Raw genomic sequence first — 16,709 nt, 5'->3', positions numbered from 1 at the left:
GTTCTTTTTGATGATGAATGCAACACCATTCCTCTTCAATTAGTCATTCCCGGCATAGTAGATCACATGATTGTCCGATTCACAGTGGCCAATACTAGTCCATTTCAGCTCACTAATGCCTAGGATATTGAGGTTTATGCATTCCATTTCCTTTTTGACATTTTACAATTTTCCTGCTTTGTACATTCCATGTTCCAATTGTTAATGGTTGTTTGCAGCTCTTTCTTCTCATTTTGAGTCATGCCACATCAGCAAATGAAGGTCCCCAACACTTGACTCCATCCACGTCATTAAGGTTGATTCTACTTTGAGGAGGCAGCTCTTACCCAGTTGTATTTTGAGTGCCTTCCAACCTAAGGGCTCATCATCTCACACCATGTTAGACAGTGTTCTGCTGCTATTCGTAAGGTGTTCGCTGGTTAATTTTTTCCAGAAGTAGACCACCAGTCCTTCTACGTCTTCTTCACAACCGGACCAATAAGCAGCATCACGATAAATGAAGAAAAGATTGAAGTTGTCAAGGATTTCATTTTACTTGGATCCATAATCAGCGCCCCTGGAAGCAGCAGTCAAGAAATCAAACGAGGTATTGCATTGGGCAAATCTGCTGCAAAAGATCTCTTTAAAGTATTAAAAAGCAGGGATGCCACTTTAAGGACTAAGGTGTGTTTGACCCAACCCATGGTGTTTTCAATCACCTCATGCATGTGAAAGCTGGACAATGAATAAAGAAGACTGAAGAAGAGTTGATGCCTTTGAGTTACTGTGTTGGCGAAGAATATTGACTGTACCACAGACTGCCAGAAGAAGGAACAAATCTGTATTGAAAGAAGTACAACCACAATGCTTATTAGAAAGAAGGATGGTGAGACTTTGTTTCACATACTTTGGACATGTTATCAGGAGGGGCCGGTCCCTGGAGAGGGACATCATGTTTGGTGTAAAGTAGAGGGTCAGTGAAGAAGAAGAAGACCCTCAAGGGGATGGATTAATACAGTGGCTGTAACAGTGGGCTCAAGCGTAACAACAATTGAGGATGGTGCAGAACCAGGCAGTGTTTTGTTTTGTTGTACGTAGGGTCGCTATGAATCGGAACCAACTCAATGGTACCTGACAACAACAATATACTTAATGCAGTAAATGTTGCAAGTAAAATCCTTTTTGACCCCTACCACAGTTACATTCCTCTTTCTGCCTCCCATGCATTTGATGGATGTCTTTAGCCTTCTTTTTTGTTCCTTTCTGTGAAAGTACAGCTTCCAGGGGTATTTGAGGCCTAGAGAGGTTGAGTGACTTTCTGGACATCACATAAAGAGGATGGGTGTTTTCTGGCATTCCCTGAATGGCCAGAGGATTCGTGATGATGATAGTGATTTTAGAGTCCATTTTGTGACCACAGGTTCACTGCATTCTCTCTTCTGTGTGGTAGATATTATCTCTGTTTTACAGATGAGGAAACTGAGGCTTGGAAAGAATACGTAACATGGCCAAAGTTACACAGCTAGTAAGGAGCTCAACCAGCATTCATACCCAGGCCTCTCAAACACAGTTAACATTCCCCATCCCAAAGTCTTATTCTCTGGCCCTGCTGTCTCTTAACAAGTGAGATTTCTTCTCACTTGAAAAGAGCACCTCAAAAATGACTTCTATAATAATTTAGTTTGTGGAGGGACAGGTATTAAAAAGGAAATTGAGTACCATTTTTCTTCATGAACGCCAGGCACTCCAGGAGGTGACTTTCATGGAGCCCAGTGTGGTGACTTCTCCTAGTCCTGATACCTAATTAAAAACTTGACACAGAGAAAATGCCCTCGTAATGTCTGCAGCCTAAGTAATAAACTGTAGGGCTCTGTGTGTGTTCATTTATAGATGGTGGACAGGGCTGGTGGGCATCTTATTTCCTCTCAGGAGTGTATTAATGTGGTGAGACTAAGCCTACTCCCAACTCTAAGAGTGGCTTTTTAGTTCTTTGAAAGATGGACAGATTCCAGGTCTGAGGCCGTGAGCACTGTTCTCCGAGTACAAGGCAAAGGAGCAGAGCTTGTGGGGCAGTGAGGAGTGATTGTCCCAGTTAGGGGCTCGGGAGCGATTGCTGATTTCTCCTTCTGGAGGCATTATAAAAAAAAAACAAGAACAAAAACCATTGCTGTTGCCGTCAAGTTGATTATCTGACTCTTAGAGACCTTATAGGACAGAATAGAACTGCCCAGTGGGTTTTCAAGGCTGTAATCTTTGTAGGAGTAGACTGCCACATCTTTCTCCTGTGGAGCTGGTGGTGGGTTTGAACCACTGACCCTTTGGTTAACAGCTGAGTGCTTATGATTGCGGAGGGGGCGAGGCTCCTTGGTAGCACAGCAGGAACATCGGTAACTTTAAATAGATGCAGAGTTGGCCCTCACTCCCAAGTCCTGGATCCACAGCACAGTCCACAGCAGGAGATCTCTGAGTCTCGTCTTGTCTGAGTTGGCCCAGTATCTGTGGTTAAAAACAACCAAAACCAAACCCAGAAAGCCCAGCAGCTTACATATGTTGGCATTTCTACTTTACAAAGTACTGTTCTGGGTCCCCTTTGATCTTCCTAGTACTCTCTGGGAGGTATGTAGGGCAGATGTGGAAAGACGATCTCTTTAAGTGACTTAGAATTTTAAATTGTTGAAACAGTTGAGGAAACACAGGAGAAGGGACATGCCTTGCCCAAGGTTTCAGAGCAAGTTAGTGGCAGCAGGTAGGGACCAGAGCAAAGGGAGGCTGAGATGTTGGCATGATGTACTAGGCTCAGTGCTAGGTGCTTTACATGTAGTATTGTATACCCTCCCAACAATCCTGGAAGGACAGTATGGACTCCTTTCTTCACTTTATAGGTGAGGAGAGTGAGGCTCATTGAGGTGTGGTAATTTACCCAGGGTCACAGAGCAGAGGGAGGACTTTCTGTCTCATAAGTCGAGTGTGCTCGCCACCACTCTATGCTGCCTCTTTGTTTGAGTCGGAGACCTGAGTTCAGTTCTAACAGTGTCACCACTAAGTCATCTTAAAAAATCTTCTGCGAGCCTTAGTTTCCTTGTCTATAAACTGCGGACTGCAACCGTTGCTCCTTGTGGGTTGTGTGGATCAAATGAGAAAAAACGTGTTAGTGATAAGCACTCATTTGCTTAATATTTAGTAACTCATGGAAACCCTGGTGGCAAAGTGGTTAAGTGCTACAACTCTCACCAAAAGGTTAGCAGTTGAAGTCCACCAGGTGCTCCTTGGAAACTCTATGGGGCAGTTCTACTTTGTCGTATAGGTTCGCTATGAGTCGGAATTGACTCGATGGCAGTGGTTTGGTTTTGTAGCTCTTAAGAACATTGCCAGCTGTGATCCCTACCTTGTATGCATTCTGTTAGGGGTGGTTGTCCTTGCATGTGTCCTGGCAAAGGCACTTCCTACACCACACTGGGGAATTTAGGTTTCTGTTTCTCAGAGGCTGAGCTTTCTCTCCCCTTTTGTTACTTTCCCCTTGTCCTGGCCCTAGAAAGGTATCATGTCCTGAAAACTTGATCCATCAACATAAGGTGGGAGTCGGGAGATGTGGGCTGCATTCCCAGCTTGTCCACTGTCTCGCAGTGTGACGTTAGGTTAATCCCTTCCCCATTCTGAGCCTCTGTTTTCTAGTATGTAAAACAAGAGTCTAGAATTTTGGCTTTCAAATATTAAAAACAACATAATCCTTAAAAAAATTACTTATTTGCCCCCACTGCGCAAAACAGATTAAAGCAGGGTCTTCTGGTTGATGAGAAGTGAAGAGCCCGGAGCTCTGTCCAGTGGTCTCTGCCATCTGGGCCTCCTTACCCCTTATCTCTGAGTTCTTCCAGCTCTAAAATTGAATGACTCTACTTGACATGGCAAGATCTGGTCCACCTTCAAGGTGCCTGCAGCCATGAGAATTGTGCCTAGCAAGTATGTGGTTCCTAATGATGGCCTCCTCCCAGCAGTGCCCCAAAGATAGGCTGTAGGTCCCAGAGAGCTACGAGGAAGCTATGGGGAAGGTCAGAGCAGGCTTGGGAGTCCATAGCCCCTGACACCTTAGCTGGGCTCCCTCTGCTGGATCGCTACAGAGTGAAAATCTATCCAGAAGGGGAGCTCAGACACACACACAGACTCATGCGACCCCCTTCCTGTCCCCACAGAGAACATGTCCTTGGGGGTGTGTTTGGGGGTAAGGGGAATGTGGAGACCCCACCCTAGCTTCTCAGCTGCTGCTGCCAGCCTTGATATCCTCTCTGAGGTGAGGGCAGTGAGCTACTGAAGATCCTGGAAGTAACCTGCTTTTCTCATCTTCCCAGGAGAAGGCCATCAGCATATGGGAGTCGAAGAATTTCTTTTTTGAACTTGAGCCTCTGCCAGGGGCTGTGGAAGCTGTTAAGCAAATGGCCAATCTAGAAAAGTAAGTTTATATTTCTGCCCCAGTCGGACCATACATTCTTCTTCCTGCCATTACTTCTCCTTTATTCCTTCTACTTTCCTCCCTTCTCTCTCCTACACCCCTGCACAGAGCCATGCTTGTCCCATCATCACTGGACCAAGTAAAAGCCTAAGTGGGAAAACACACTCAGTGTGTAGGCTAGTAAGATATTTTGATCCACTAACTTGAGAAAATACCTAGTTATTTTGACCTGGTTTGCTGGATGTTCACGGTTCATTTATTCAGCAAATTTAAGAACTGAATGTGGTAGATATTGGTAGGCACCGGTGATACAGAAATGAACAAAATCTTGCCCTTGCCCTCACCTAGCTTACACATCAGTGAGATAGGAGACATCAAGCAAAGGATCACGTAAGTGAATATGATTACAAATTGAGATAAGTGCTGGGATATAAAAAAAAAAAGACAAGGTATATGAAAAGGTATAACGAGAGACTTAATTTAGAAATTAGAAATTTAGGAAGGAGGAGGGGTATCATTTGAGACATTTTTGTTTTGTCATAGTGAAATGAATGATTCTATGGACTGAAGCCTGTACTCACGGTAACCATTATACGCAGTCAACTAAAATCCATTAACATTTGCAGATGATGTACTTCCTGATAACATATAGTTTAATTGAGGTATAACTTAAAATCAATCCATTTAAAACATACAATCCAATGGTTTTTGTATGTTCATCACCACAGTCGATTTCAGAACATTTTAATGACCGCCAGAAGAAATCCTATACTTGTTAGCAGTCACTCTCAGTTTCTCCCCTTCCTCTGCAACCCTTGGCAACCACAATCTATATTCTGTCTCTATAGATTCGCTTAATTTGGACATTTTGTATAAATGGAATCATGCAATATGTGTTCTTTTGTGACTGGCTTCTTTCACTTAGCGTGATGTTTCGAGATTTATCAGTGTTAAATAGCGTGCATCAGCGCTTCATTCCTTTTTATGGGTGAATAATATTCCACTGTATGAATAGACCAGATTTTGTTTACCCGCTCATCAGTTGGTGAACGTTTGGTTTGTTTCCACTTTTTGGCTATTACGAATAATGCCGCGGTGAACATTCATGTGTAAGCTGTTGCGTGGATGCATGTTTTCATTGATACCTAGGAGTGGAGTTGCTGGGTCATATGGTAACTCTGTGTTTAACATTTTAAGAAACTGCCAAACTGTGTTCCAAAGCTATTATATCATTTTATATTTCTACTAGCAGTGTATGAGGGTTCCAGTTTCTGAACATCCTTGTCAACACTTGTTATTGTCTGACTTTTTTATTTTAGCCATCCTGGTGGGTGTGAAATGGGTATGGTTTTGATTTATATTTCCCTAATGACTTGTGATATTGAGTATCTTTTCATGTATTTATTGGCTGTTTGTACACCTTGTTTAGATAAATGTCTATTCAAATCCTTTTCCCATTTTTTTAGTCAGGTATTTGTCTTTTTTATTGTTGACTTTTTAGAGTTCTTTGTATAGTCTAGATACCAACCCCTTACCTGATGTATAATTTGCAAATATATTCTTTTTTCTGTGGATTGGATTGTTGTTTTACTTTCTTGTGTCCTTTGAAGCACAAAAGTTTTTAATTTTGATGAGGCCCATTTTATATATTTTTTTCTCTTGTCACTTAGTTTTTGGTGTCATATTTGGAGAAAATTATCTAACCCAAGACCATGGAGATTTATCTCTGTTTTCTTCTGGGAAAGCCTTTGATCCATTTTGAGTTGATACTTGTGTAGTATAAGAAAGGGGTCCAGCTTCGTTCTTTTGCTTGTAGCTATCCAGTTGTCCTAGCACCATTTGTTGTAAGACTCTTCTTTCCCGTTGAAAGGAAAGTCAAAATCAGTTGACCAGAAAAGTAGGAGTTTATTTCTGGACTTGGAGAATTTTACTGGTCTCAGTTTTGCTTAGATTTAGTAATCTGAATGACAAATCCAACAGGAGCTATGATTTGACCTTAATTGTGCCTTATAAAGTCACTAAAATTGTTAGTGTTTGTCTTAGTTGCCATAGCAAAAATACCACAAGTGGACGGCTTTAACAAAGAGAAATTTATTTTCTCACAGTCTAGTAGGTTACAAGTCCAAATTCAGGGCTTCAGCTCCAGGGAAGGCTTTCACTCTCTGTCAGTTCTAGAGGAAGGTCCTTGTCTTCAATCTTCCTCTGATCGATGAGCTTCTCAGGCACAGGGACCCTGTGTCCAAGGACACGCTATTCTCCTGGTGCTGCTTCCTTGGTGGTGTGAGATTCCCAACTCTCTGCTTGCTTCCCTTTCCTTTTATCTCTTGAGAGATAAAAGGTGGTGCAGGTCACACCCCAGGGAAACTCCCTTTACCTTGGATCAGGGAGGTGTTACAATCGTACCCTAATCCTCTCAACATAAAATTACAATCACAAAATGGAGGACAACCATACAATACTGGGAATCATGGCCTAACCAAGTTGATATACACATCTTTGGGGGGACATAATTCAATCCATGGCATTTCACCCTTTGGCCCCCCAAAAAATCACGTTCTTGCAACATGCAAAGCATACTTATCTCATCGTAAGCATAGCGGAAGTCTTAAATCAAGTCCAAGTCCAAAATCCAAAAATTCCTTTTCATCTGTGAAATCTAGAACACGAGTTATCTGCTTCCAAAGGTACAATGGCAGAAAAGGCCCAAGCTAGACATTTCCATTACAAATGGGAGAAACTGGAGGGAAAGAAGGCATAACAGGTACCAAACAAGTTAGCAGAACACACTATATTAGCCCTCAAAGCTTTGAAAATAATCCTTTGTTCTCTGAGACAACTTCCAGACTCTAGGTATTGACCACACTCTCCATATTCTGAGTGGAGGCTCCTGGGCCCTGGGCTTCAACTCCGCCTTCCAGGCCCACTGTGACGGCAACTTTGCTCCCTCGGCTTTAGACGCAACATTCTTCTCTCCATCTGAGTGGCAACTCCGCCCTTAGAAACACCAGAGGCCATGGGTCCACCCTTTGAAATCCCTGAGGTCATGGCCATACCTTTTGAGACCAAGGCCACTCAGCTTCTTGTGTTCCTTGTCTCTTCAGCTTTCGTTTCCTGGTTTCTTGGCCTCTTGGCACCTAGGTCCTCACACCCGCATCTGCCCTGCTGGGGCAAGTGTCCCAAAGCTCTGTAGCTCCACCGATAAGTTCCCAGAGGCACCCCACTCCTGCCAGGAAGCCTTCTGCACACAGGCACTCAGCTCTCTTGCTCCGTGGGCTGGCTCCAGTGCCATCTTGCGCTGGTCTCCTGGTTCCGCTGCTGTTGCCACTTCACTGCTGCTGCAGGCTCTCTGCTGTGCTGGTCCTCTGCAGCTTTTGCAACTCTATCCATTCACAGTTCCAAAACTGCTTCCACATTTTAGGTATCTGTTAGAGCAGCACTGCACTCTCTCACTACCAAATTCTATCTTAGTCCTCTAGTGCAGCCATAGCAGAAATACCACAAGTGGATGGCTTTAACAAAGAGAAATTTATTTTCTCACGGTCTAGGAGGTTAGAAGTCCAAATTCAGGGCTTTGGCTCCAGGGGAAGGCTTTTTTTCTCTGTCGGCTCTGGAGGAAAGTCCTTGTCTTCAGTCTTTCCCTGATCGAGGAGCTTCACAGGTGCAGGTACCCCATGTCCAAAGGACCCGCTCTTCTCCTGGTGCTGCTTTCTTGGTGGTATGAGGTCCCCAACTCTCTGCTTGCTTCCCTTTTCTCTCTTGAGAGATAAAAGGTGATGCAGGCCCCATTCCAGGGAAACTCTCTTTGCCTTGGCTCACGGAGGTGACCTGACTAAGGGTGGTGTTACAATCCCACCGTAATCCTCTCAACATAAAATTACAATCACAATACTGGGAATCATGGCCTAACCAATTTGATATATACATTTTTGGGGGGACATAATTCAATCCATGACAGTGTTCGAAGTTCTAATGTGATTAGTAGGAATCAGAGAAGCACAAAATGCTTAGAGTTTGAGTTGTGTTGTTGGCCTGGTCTAATCAGTAATTTATCTTTAGATGTGAGTCCAGGTCCTGCAAAGTAGTAGTCCTTATTTATTGTTGAGCCTAGGATACAAGGCAATTTATTCGTTGGCTTACGTGTGTGTGTGTGTGTGTATGTGTATATGTATATACAATCATTTATTATGTGTCAGGTGTTGTTCTAAGCACTGGGGATATAGTTGCAAATAGGACATCTAAGATCTCAGGTCTCAAGGCGTTTGTAAACATAATTTCACATTGTAATAGCATTGTGAAGGAAAAAACAAGGTAATGTGTTAGAGAGTAAATGGGAAAAGGAATTCTCTAGGTGGAGTGGAAAGATGTGTCTGAGGAGGTGACATTTGACTTTAGACCTGAAGAGTAAGAATGAACTAGGCTAAGAAGAGCCAGTGGAGGATCATTCCAGGCAGAGAAAACAGCAAATTTAAAGGCCCTAATATGGGCAAGGATTTTGCTTATTTGTGTAACAGAAAAGAGACAAGGGTGGCCAGGATTTAGTAGGGGGTAGGGAGCAGGAAGGTAGAAGATGAGACTGAAAAGAGAATGATATGATCTAATCTAGGTTTTAAAAACATGGATTTGGGATAAAGAATTTCCATACATTCCTACAAAAAAATCTGTGCAAATGGCCAATAAGCACATGTAAAAATACTCAGTATCATTAGTCATTAGAAAAATGCCAATTAAAACCACAGGGAGATCCTACTTCACACTCACTAGAATGGCTGGAATAAAAAATAATGAGTGTTGGACAGGATGTGGAGAAATTGGGACCCTTATTCTTTGCTAGTGAGAATGTAAAATGGGGCAATCACTTTGGAAAGGAGTTGGGCAGTTTGTTAAAAAGTTAAACATAGAGTTATCATATGACCCAGCAACTCCTTTCCTAGGTATCTGCTCAAGACAAAACAGGCGTCCACACAAATGCTTGTACGTGAATATTCACAGCGGCATTGTTCATAATAGCCAAAAACTGCAAACACCCCAAATGTCCATCCCCTGATGAGTAGGTAAACAAAATGTGGCCTGTTCATACAATGGAATATTATTCACCCATAAAGGGGAATGAAGCACTGATACATGCTACAACATAATAGACCTTGAAAACATGATGCTGAGTGCAAGTCAATCACAAAAAAATACATACTGTATGATTCCATTTATATGAAATGTCCAGGAAAAGCAAACCCGTAGACACAGAAAGATTAATGGTTGCCTAGGACTGAGGGGAAGGAGCCCTAGTGGTACAGAGGTTAAAGCGCTCATCTGCTAACCAAAAGGTCGGTGGCTCAAACCTACCAGCTGCTGCATGGAAGAAAGATGTGGCAGTCTGTTTTCGAAAAGATTTACAGTCTTGGAAACCCTATAGGGCAGTTCTGCTCTGTCCTGTTGGGTTACTATGAGCTGAAATCAACTTGATAGCAATGGGCTTGGTTTTTTGGTTAGGGCTGAGGGTGGGAATGGGTAGTGACTATAACTGGGCATGAGGGTTCTTTCTGGGGTGATAGAAACGATCTAAAATTTGATTATGATGATACTTACAAAGCTCTGTAAATATACTAAAATTAATTATACACGTAAAGTAGGCGAATGTTATGGTATGTGAATTATATCTCAATAATTTAAAAAAACCAGTCCGTTCAATTAAAAAAAAAAAAACAGGAATGAGCTATTGATAACGTGTACAAACGTGGATAAATCTAAAAATACTTTGGCTGGATGAAAGAAGCCAGACAGAAAAAAAGTATATACTGTATGATTCCATTTATATAAAAGTCTGGAAAAAGCAAACTAATCCTTAGTGACAGAAAACAGATCACTGCCTGGGGCTCACGGTTGGGGTCAGGATGACAGGGAGGGGCAGGTGGAAGGCACTACAAAGAAGCACAAGGAAACCAGGGTGGTGGGATATATTTAATCTGATAGTGGTGATGGTTTTCCAGGTGTATACATAATGTCCAAATCTATGAAATTGTGCACTTTTAATATGTGCAGTTTATTGCATGCCAGTTATACCTCATTAAAGCTGTTTCTAAAAATATCAACTGGATACTGCGTGGAGAATGACTTGGAGGGGGCAGAGTTGGCAGTTGAGAATCCACAGAGGTGGGGATTGCAGCAGTCTCAGTGAGTAACAGCAGAGTTTTGCACTAGGTTATGACCATGGAGCGGAGAGAAGCTGACAGATTAGAAGATACTGTTGTGGTGGGAGGTGGAACTGATGGAACCTAGTGATGGATCAGATGTTGGGGAATAGAGGAAAGGGAGGAAAAAGTGGTGATTTTTAGGTTTTTTTTTTTTTTTTGAGCAGCTGGTGCCTTAACGGAAGTATGGAGGGTAGGGGAAAGAGCATGTTGTGGGCTTGGGGAGACTCAAGTGTTCCATTTTGGAAATGCTGAGCTTGAGATGCCAGTTAGATGTCCAAGCCAAAAACCAAACCCATTGCTGTCGAGTCGATGCTGACTGATAGGAACCCTATGGGACAGAGTAGAACTGCCCCACAGGGTTTCCAAGGCTATGACCCTTTACAGAAGCAGACTGCCACATCTTATCTCCTGTAGGAACAGCTGGTGGGTTCAAACTGCCAACCGTCTGGTTAGTAGCTGAGTGCTTAACCACTGTGCCACCAGGACTCTTTGCTAGATGTCCAACTGGAGGCATTTAATAGGCCCTGAAGGATATGAATCTGCCACTCAGGAGAGAAATCTGAATAATAAACATAAAGTTTGGAGTCATCAGCCTAGGGATGGTATTTAAAGCCATGGGACTGGGTGATGTCCCTGAGGTGAGAGTGTAAATAGAGAGCAGCAAAGGGTCTAGAACCCACCCTAGGCCATTCCTGTAAGTAGAGGTGAGAAGAAGAGACTGAGCCAGAGCAGCCAGTGAGGAGTGGGTGGGACAGAGCCAGAGAGATGTTTCCAGAAGGAGGGCACAGCCACATGTGGTAAATGCTGGTGAATGAGCTAAAAATGGATAAGTCTTCGCTGCCATGGTGACCTGAAGGTCCTTGGTGACAATGAGAAATCTCTGTACAGTGGAGGGGACATGATTTAGGCTGGAGGGGGTAGAAGCAGGAACAGGAGGTAAGGTAATGAAGTTAGCAAGGCAGGCAATCTGTTGGATGTATCTTGCTGTGAAGGGAGCAGAGATACAGGGCAGTGATTGGAGGGGAGGTGCCGGGGAGTCAAAGCTTTGTATATATTATTCTAGGGCGGGAGTTACCAGAAAATGTTTGAATGATCTAGTAGAGAAGGAGTAACTGAAGAGGAAGAGAGAAACAGAGTATCGCAGGGGCCAAGTTCTTCGAAGAAAAAAAGGAGATGGAATCCAGAGTAGAATGGAGAGCTGGGCTTTTGAGAGGAGGGAGGGATACTTCTTCCTCCAGTGTAGTGGTGAGGGAGAAGAAAATGAGTGCAGGTACCAGTGAGCCTCTAGATTTAATGGTGAGATGACAGGAAGTCTCATTGGCTGAGAAGTTGAGGAAATGGGGGCAGATGCGTCACACAGTCCTGGAGAGTAGCACGGTGGACACACAGACTAAGATGCTGTAATAAGGTTGCCAGGCATTCCTGAATGCCTTGGGTTTGTGGTCACGGATTTAAGGTAAGACTGATCAAACTGATTACATGATTTTTTTTCCTCCCACAACGTTTGAAGCCTACAACTAACAGGTTCTTGCCCAGAAGACTAGTGAATTGAAGTCAGCCAGACATGGAGTTGGAAGAATAGAAAGGTTTATTCACAGTTTGCAAACTGGGAGGCAGGGAGGGTCTCATGACCTAAGGCTGCCAGCTCCCTGAACTAAGGCAGATTTGCTCCTTATATAGGGAGTGACATACATATTCATGGACAGTGAGGGGAGGATCCTCAAGCCTGTGATGTGTGAGCAGTTTGCATAATTTTTGTGAATGAGTTTTTGCACATGATTCTACAACTACTGTGCACAGCCCTAAAAAAATGCCCTCGGCTCCCTACTGCCACCCCAGGAATGTTCTGTAGCAGGTAACTTTAGAGTTGGTGGGCCAGCGCCCCTGCCTCCTGCCAGGAGAGAGGAATCCTGGGGAATCAACCAATCATGGTGAGGTGTTGTAAAAGTTGTAACAAAAATGTAACAAGAGTAGACTTTTCTGAAAAACAGCTCTTATGGGATGGTCAATAATCCTCTGCGGTGCTTTACATTCAGTGGTTTGGGTGTAGGTGGGAGAAGTTGGTTGGCTGGATTCTCTCGGGGGTTCTGCAAGCCCCTTGGAGGAAGACAAATGCGAAGAGAGTAGTTACAGGGTGTGGTACAATGAATTCTTTTATGGGGCCTTTTGCTTTGTTTTTTTTGAAAAACAGCTCGGGAGATTTTTCTTCTAAGCCCTGAGCAGTTCTAACCTTTGCTCTAGTTCTTTGGAGAAGCAGCTTGGATGGGGGACTTCAGCTTGTTTTCTACCTAGGTGGATTTGTTACTTTTGCCCAAGGGATTCCCAGGGTTGATTGACATTTCTTCGTTAAGTTGTAAACAACTTGATGGTTTGGTACTGTGGCCTCTTAATTAACAAGACCTGAGTTGATTGACATCATCTCATGGGTAGTTGAGGATTGGTTGGACTCTGGTCTGGTGAGGGAAGCCCTGCTGGATTGGGATATGTAAGTGGCAGGACCACAGAGGTTTGAGAGGCCTCCTGGTTAAGAGGGATGCTGGCTAAGAGCTGGGCTGGCAGAGAAGCAAAGCTGTGTGGGAGCTGAGTGGTCTTGAAGGTGCTGCACTGGCTGTGAGCTGGGCCGGTTAGACCTAGAGGCCTGAGGGCAGAGAATAGCAAAGAGAGCTGAGCAAGCTTCTATACTGGTTGTGAGCTGGGCCAGTTAGTGGTGGAGAGGCTGATAGCAGAGAGGATGATGATAGAGAGCCTCATGGCGGAGTGCAGCTAAGAGAGCTGAGCAAGCTGGTACACTGGCTGTGAGCTGGGCCAGTTAGTGGCGGAAGGTCCAGTGGTAGAGAGGCCCAAAGGCAGAGAGTTGCTGCTAGGAGACCATCAGTTGAGAGAGCCGAGCGGTCTACTACAATGGCTATGACCTAGGCTAGTTAGCGGCAGAGAGGCAGGAGGCAGGGAGCCTGACGGCAGGGAGGCCAGCAGTGGAGAGGACTACATGGCAGAGAAGCTGAGTCACGGTACCTGCCTGGCAGAGAAGCTGCACTTGCTGATCGCTGGAGGAAGGCAGTGGCATTGGCTGAGAACAGTCTTAGAGCTGTTCCAGTGGAGAGCTTATCTGCTTCCTGAACCTTTTTGCTTTTAGAGCTTCTGGTCAGAAGCTGTCCTGCACTGAAGAAGGGAGGGATGTGCTTTCCATTTTGGGAACCCCACCAGACCTTGCCTTTGTGCTTCCTGATGCTGATCCCAAGTTATTCCTGTTTCTTACATGGTATCCTGAGTTGTAGCCTGTTACAGCCTAAGAAATCATATAACTGAGTATGGGTTACGAGTTCTGTACGGCTGTTGCAGTGAGTTATTGAACCCTGCAGAGAAGTAGAGAGTGCCGTGGGGGGAACAGTTGCTGTCAGAAAAGGTGAAGAAGTTAGCAGAGGTACGTCTGACCTCCCCACCTCATAGGAACTAGCTTTGTAGTGATCCTGATTCTTATCCCTCAGGAATTTAGACGATTCGTGACACTACATTGTATGTGAGGCCGTAGAACTCAAACTAGATAAAGGAGAGATGTGCAGCTGCAGGGGTGGAGGTGGCGAGGGGAATGAAAAATGATGGGGCTAGTAGGCTGTGTGTACTGATGGGGCTGAAGAATTGAGTGGAGGATGTTAGAATAAGTTTGTTGGCAGAAGTGCAGTTCCTGGTGATTACAATCCTCTGGTGTGACAGTAGAAGACGGGATGGAGGAGGAGGTTTTTGCAGGTGAGGATTAGGAACTGAGAGGCCAAGGAGTGGAAGCTGCATGTGCACCTAAGTGTATATCTATCTATGCGTGTGCTAAAGTCCCTGAGGATGATTGTGAGAGTGAGGAAGAAGGGGTAGACAGTGAGCCAGTGAGGTGAGTAGGGGCATAATGAGCAATTCCTGGGACATTGTAGATGACAGCAACAAGGAAGGGGGTAGGAGTATAGCTGGATTGTTTCAATAGCAGTGGAAAAGGAAGCTGCTTTCCCCACCTTCTGTCTCTGAAGTATGTGGGGTATGGGAAAAAACAGCTTTCACTTCTGGGGCACGCAGGGGAGGTCAGTTCTACAGGTAAAGCCGGGTTTCAGTTAAGGCAAGAGGTAAGAGAATGTTCGGGAGAGATTGAGCATCTAGGAGATAAAACAGGAACCCAGATGGGACTGCCCTGCAGGTGGGATAGGTGCTGCCGTAGTTGGCAGAGGGTTGCTGAGGGAGTTAAGACTTTAGGTAATGAGAAGGCAGAGGGACCTGTTAGTCTTACATATGATTCTCAGGGGACTAATTTGTCAAGGAGACAACAAAACAAAAAAGAGTGAGGAAATTCTAGCTTTACGCGAAGATGTTTTGGGCCAGATGGCTCTGTTGGAGAGAGGCTGAAGCCCTCAAGGATGTGGGGAGCAATCAGGCCCCAGGAGGCCCTGCCAGGGTCTGTCCCTACGTCTGTTCAGCGCCAGAAGCACAAAGACTCCAGCAAAGGAGTGTTCCTCAAACAGTCCCAAGTCTATCTTGAGGAGACTAATGGTGTTAGAGAGCTTAGCCTAGTATGGGCTGGGTGCTCCTCCTCTATGTTCTCCACCACCAGGACTAATCACCCTGTATTGAAATATTTCTCTACTTATAGATTGCTTATAACTTTGCGTTACACAAGACTCTGCTTCCCCCTCAGGTAACTCTCTCTGCATCTTTTAATGCCTCTCTCATTGGTAAATGTTTTTTCAGTATTTTCCTATTCAAATTCCAGAGAGGGTGTCTGATTAGCCCAGCTAGCCTGTTGGATCAGGCTGTGTAAAACTGCCCCTAAGTCAGATGCTGCCCCAGCTAATCACCTGTGGCTGGGACCATTGGATAGGGCAGACCAGACGTGGCTGACATCTCTGGTATGGAGGGCAGTGCAGGCCAATATCTTTTCCCATGGTAGGTGCCAGGCAGGGATAATAAAGGCCTAGCAGGGCTCAGGCTCGCAGGTTCACTCTGCTTTTTCTTCTTGGCAGCACTGATGTCTTCATCTGCACCAGCCCCATCAGGATGTTTAAGTACTGTCCTTATGAGAAGGTAAGGCATAGCTCTTGCTCTGAGAGGAGCCTGGCTCTGGTCACAGTTAAGGAGCTCTGGCACCCAGGAGGCCCAGCTATAAGGATGTGGACACTGAGTGCTGGGCTGACTCTCCCTGGCAGTCCTCCCATCTGGTCCTTCCTCTGTCCAGAGTTTCTTGCTCCATGTCTTCTCTACCACTCGTCTGAAGTTTCATCATCCATTCTTTTGGATGGAGCCTGGTTAAGATACAAGTTTTTTGGGAAAGGTGACCATACACATTTTAGTAAAACATACTTTGTCAGATTAGGCCTGGCCTAGAGTTGGCTTGTGAAGAATGAAACACAGAGAGAAAACTTGTTTCTGGAGAGATTGGAGGCAACCCAAACCCAAATATTAGAGCATGTGAATTTATTTACATAAAAACTCTTACAAAGATGAAACAATTACATCACATTTTACCGTGCACCTCTATATTGTGTTTTTTGCAAAGAAATAGAATTACGTGAAATTGAGGTTTTCTGGAAATTGGGAACCTGAGGTTACTATACACAGAGCAAAGGCCTATTGCCCAGGAGGGGGGCATTCATACCAGAGGTGGACTCGGGCCGACTCCCTCCCACTTGGGGGGTCCAAGCAGCTCTACACAAACCCCGGAGGGTGGGGTTTGAGCCCAAACCCTTGCCTGCTCTGGGAGCTCTGTGCAGACCTGCAGGCCTGAGTTCTTTGTAGGGTCTCCACACTGCCTTTCCTCTCTCTGACTCCATACCAGAAACAAAATGTGCACATTCCGCTGACGTTGAGTGCCCCTGTGTGCTTTAAATGGAAAGGGAACTCATATTTACTGAGTTTTTATGATGACGTCATGTGAGGTATTTGATGCCCACCACTCCATTGCATCCTCACAATACCCCATTAGGGGGAGTAGTACTTACCCTTGGATATATAAGGAAACACCTTGGGGGAGTTAAGTGACATACCCACGTTAGTGAATAGGAAGTTAGGATTGGACATTAGGTCTACTATTTCTTCCAGAGAAGAGGTCCCCAGACTAGCAGCGG

The 16,709-nt window shown here is 44.7% G+C and overlaps 1 protein-coding gene across 1 annotated transcript in view; it reads left to right on the top strand.

Moving 5' to 3' along the window:
* NT5M (5',3'-nucleotidase, mitochondrial) overlaps nt 1-16,709 on the top strand; it is a 64,118-nt gene that overhangs the window by 1,965 nt on the left and 45,444 nt on the right. Inside the window, exons 2-3 of the mRNA XM_049874784.1 lie at nt 4,323-4,423; nt 15,609-15,669. Coding sequence (XP_049730741.1) covers nt 4,323-4,423; nt 15,609-15,669 — 162 coding nt within the window. The remainder of the gene's footprint in view (nt 1-4,322; nt 4,424-15,608; nt 15,670-16,709) is intronic.

This window comes from Elephas maximus, chromosome 2 (assembly GCF_024166365.1).
Source record: "Elephas maximus indicus isolate mEleMax1 chromosome 2, mEleMax1 primary haplotype, whole genome shotgun sequence".
Taxonomy (NCBI): Eukaryota; Metazoa; Chordata; class Mammalia; order Proboscidea; family Elephantidae; genus Elephas; species Elephas maximus.
The sequence above is the reverse complement of the archived record's forward strand: the minus strand, read 5'-3'. Positions and strand labels throughout refer to the sequence as shown.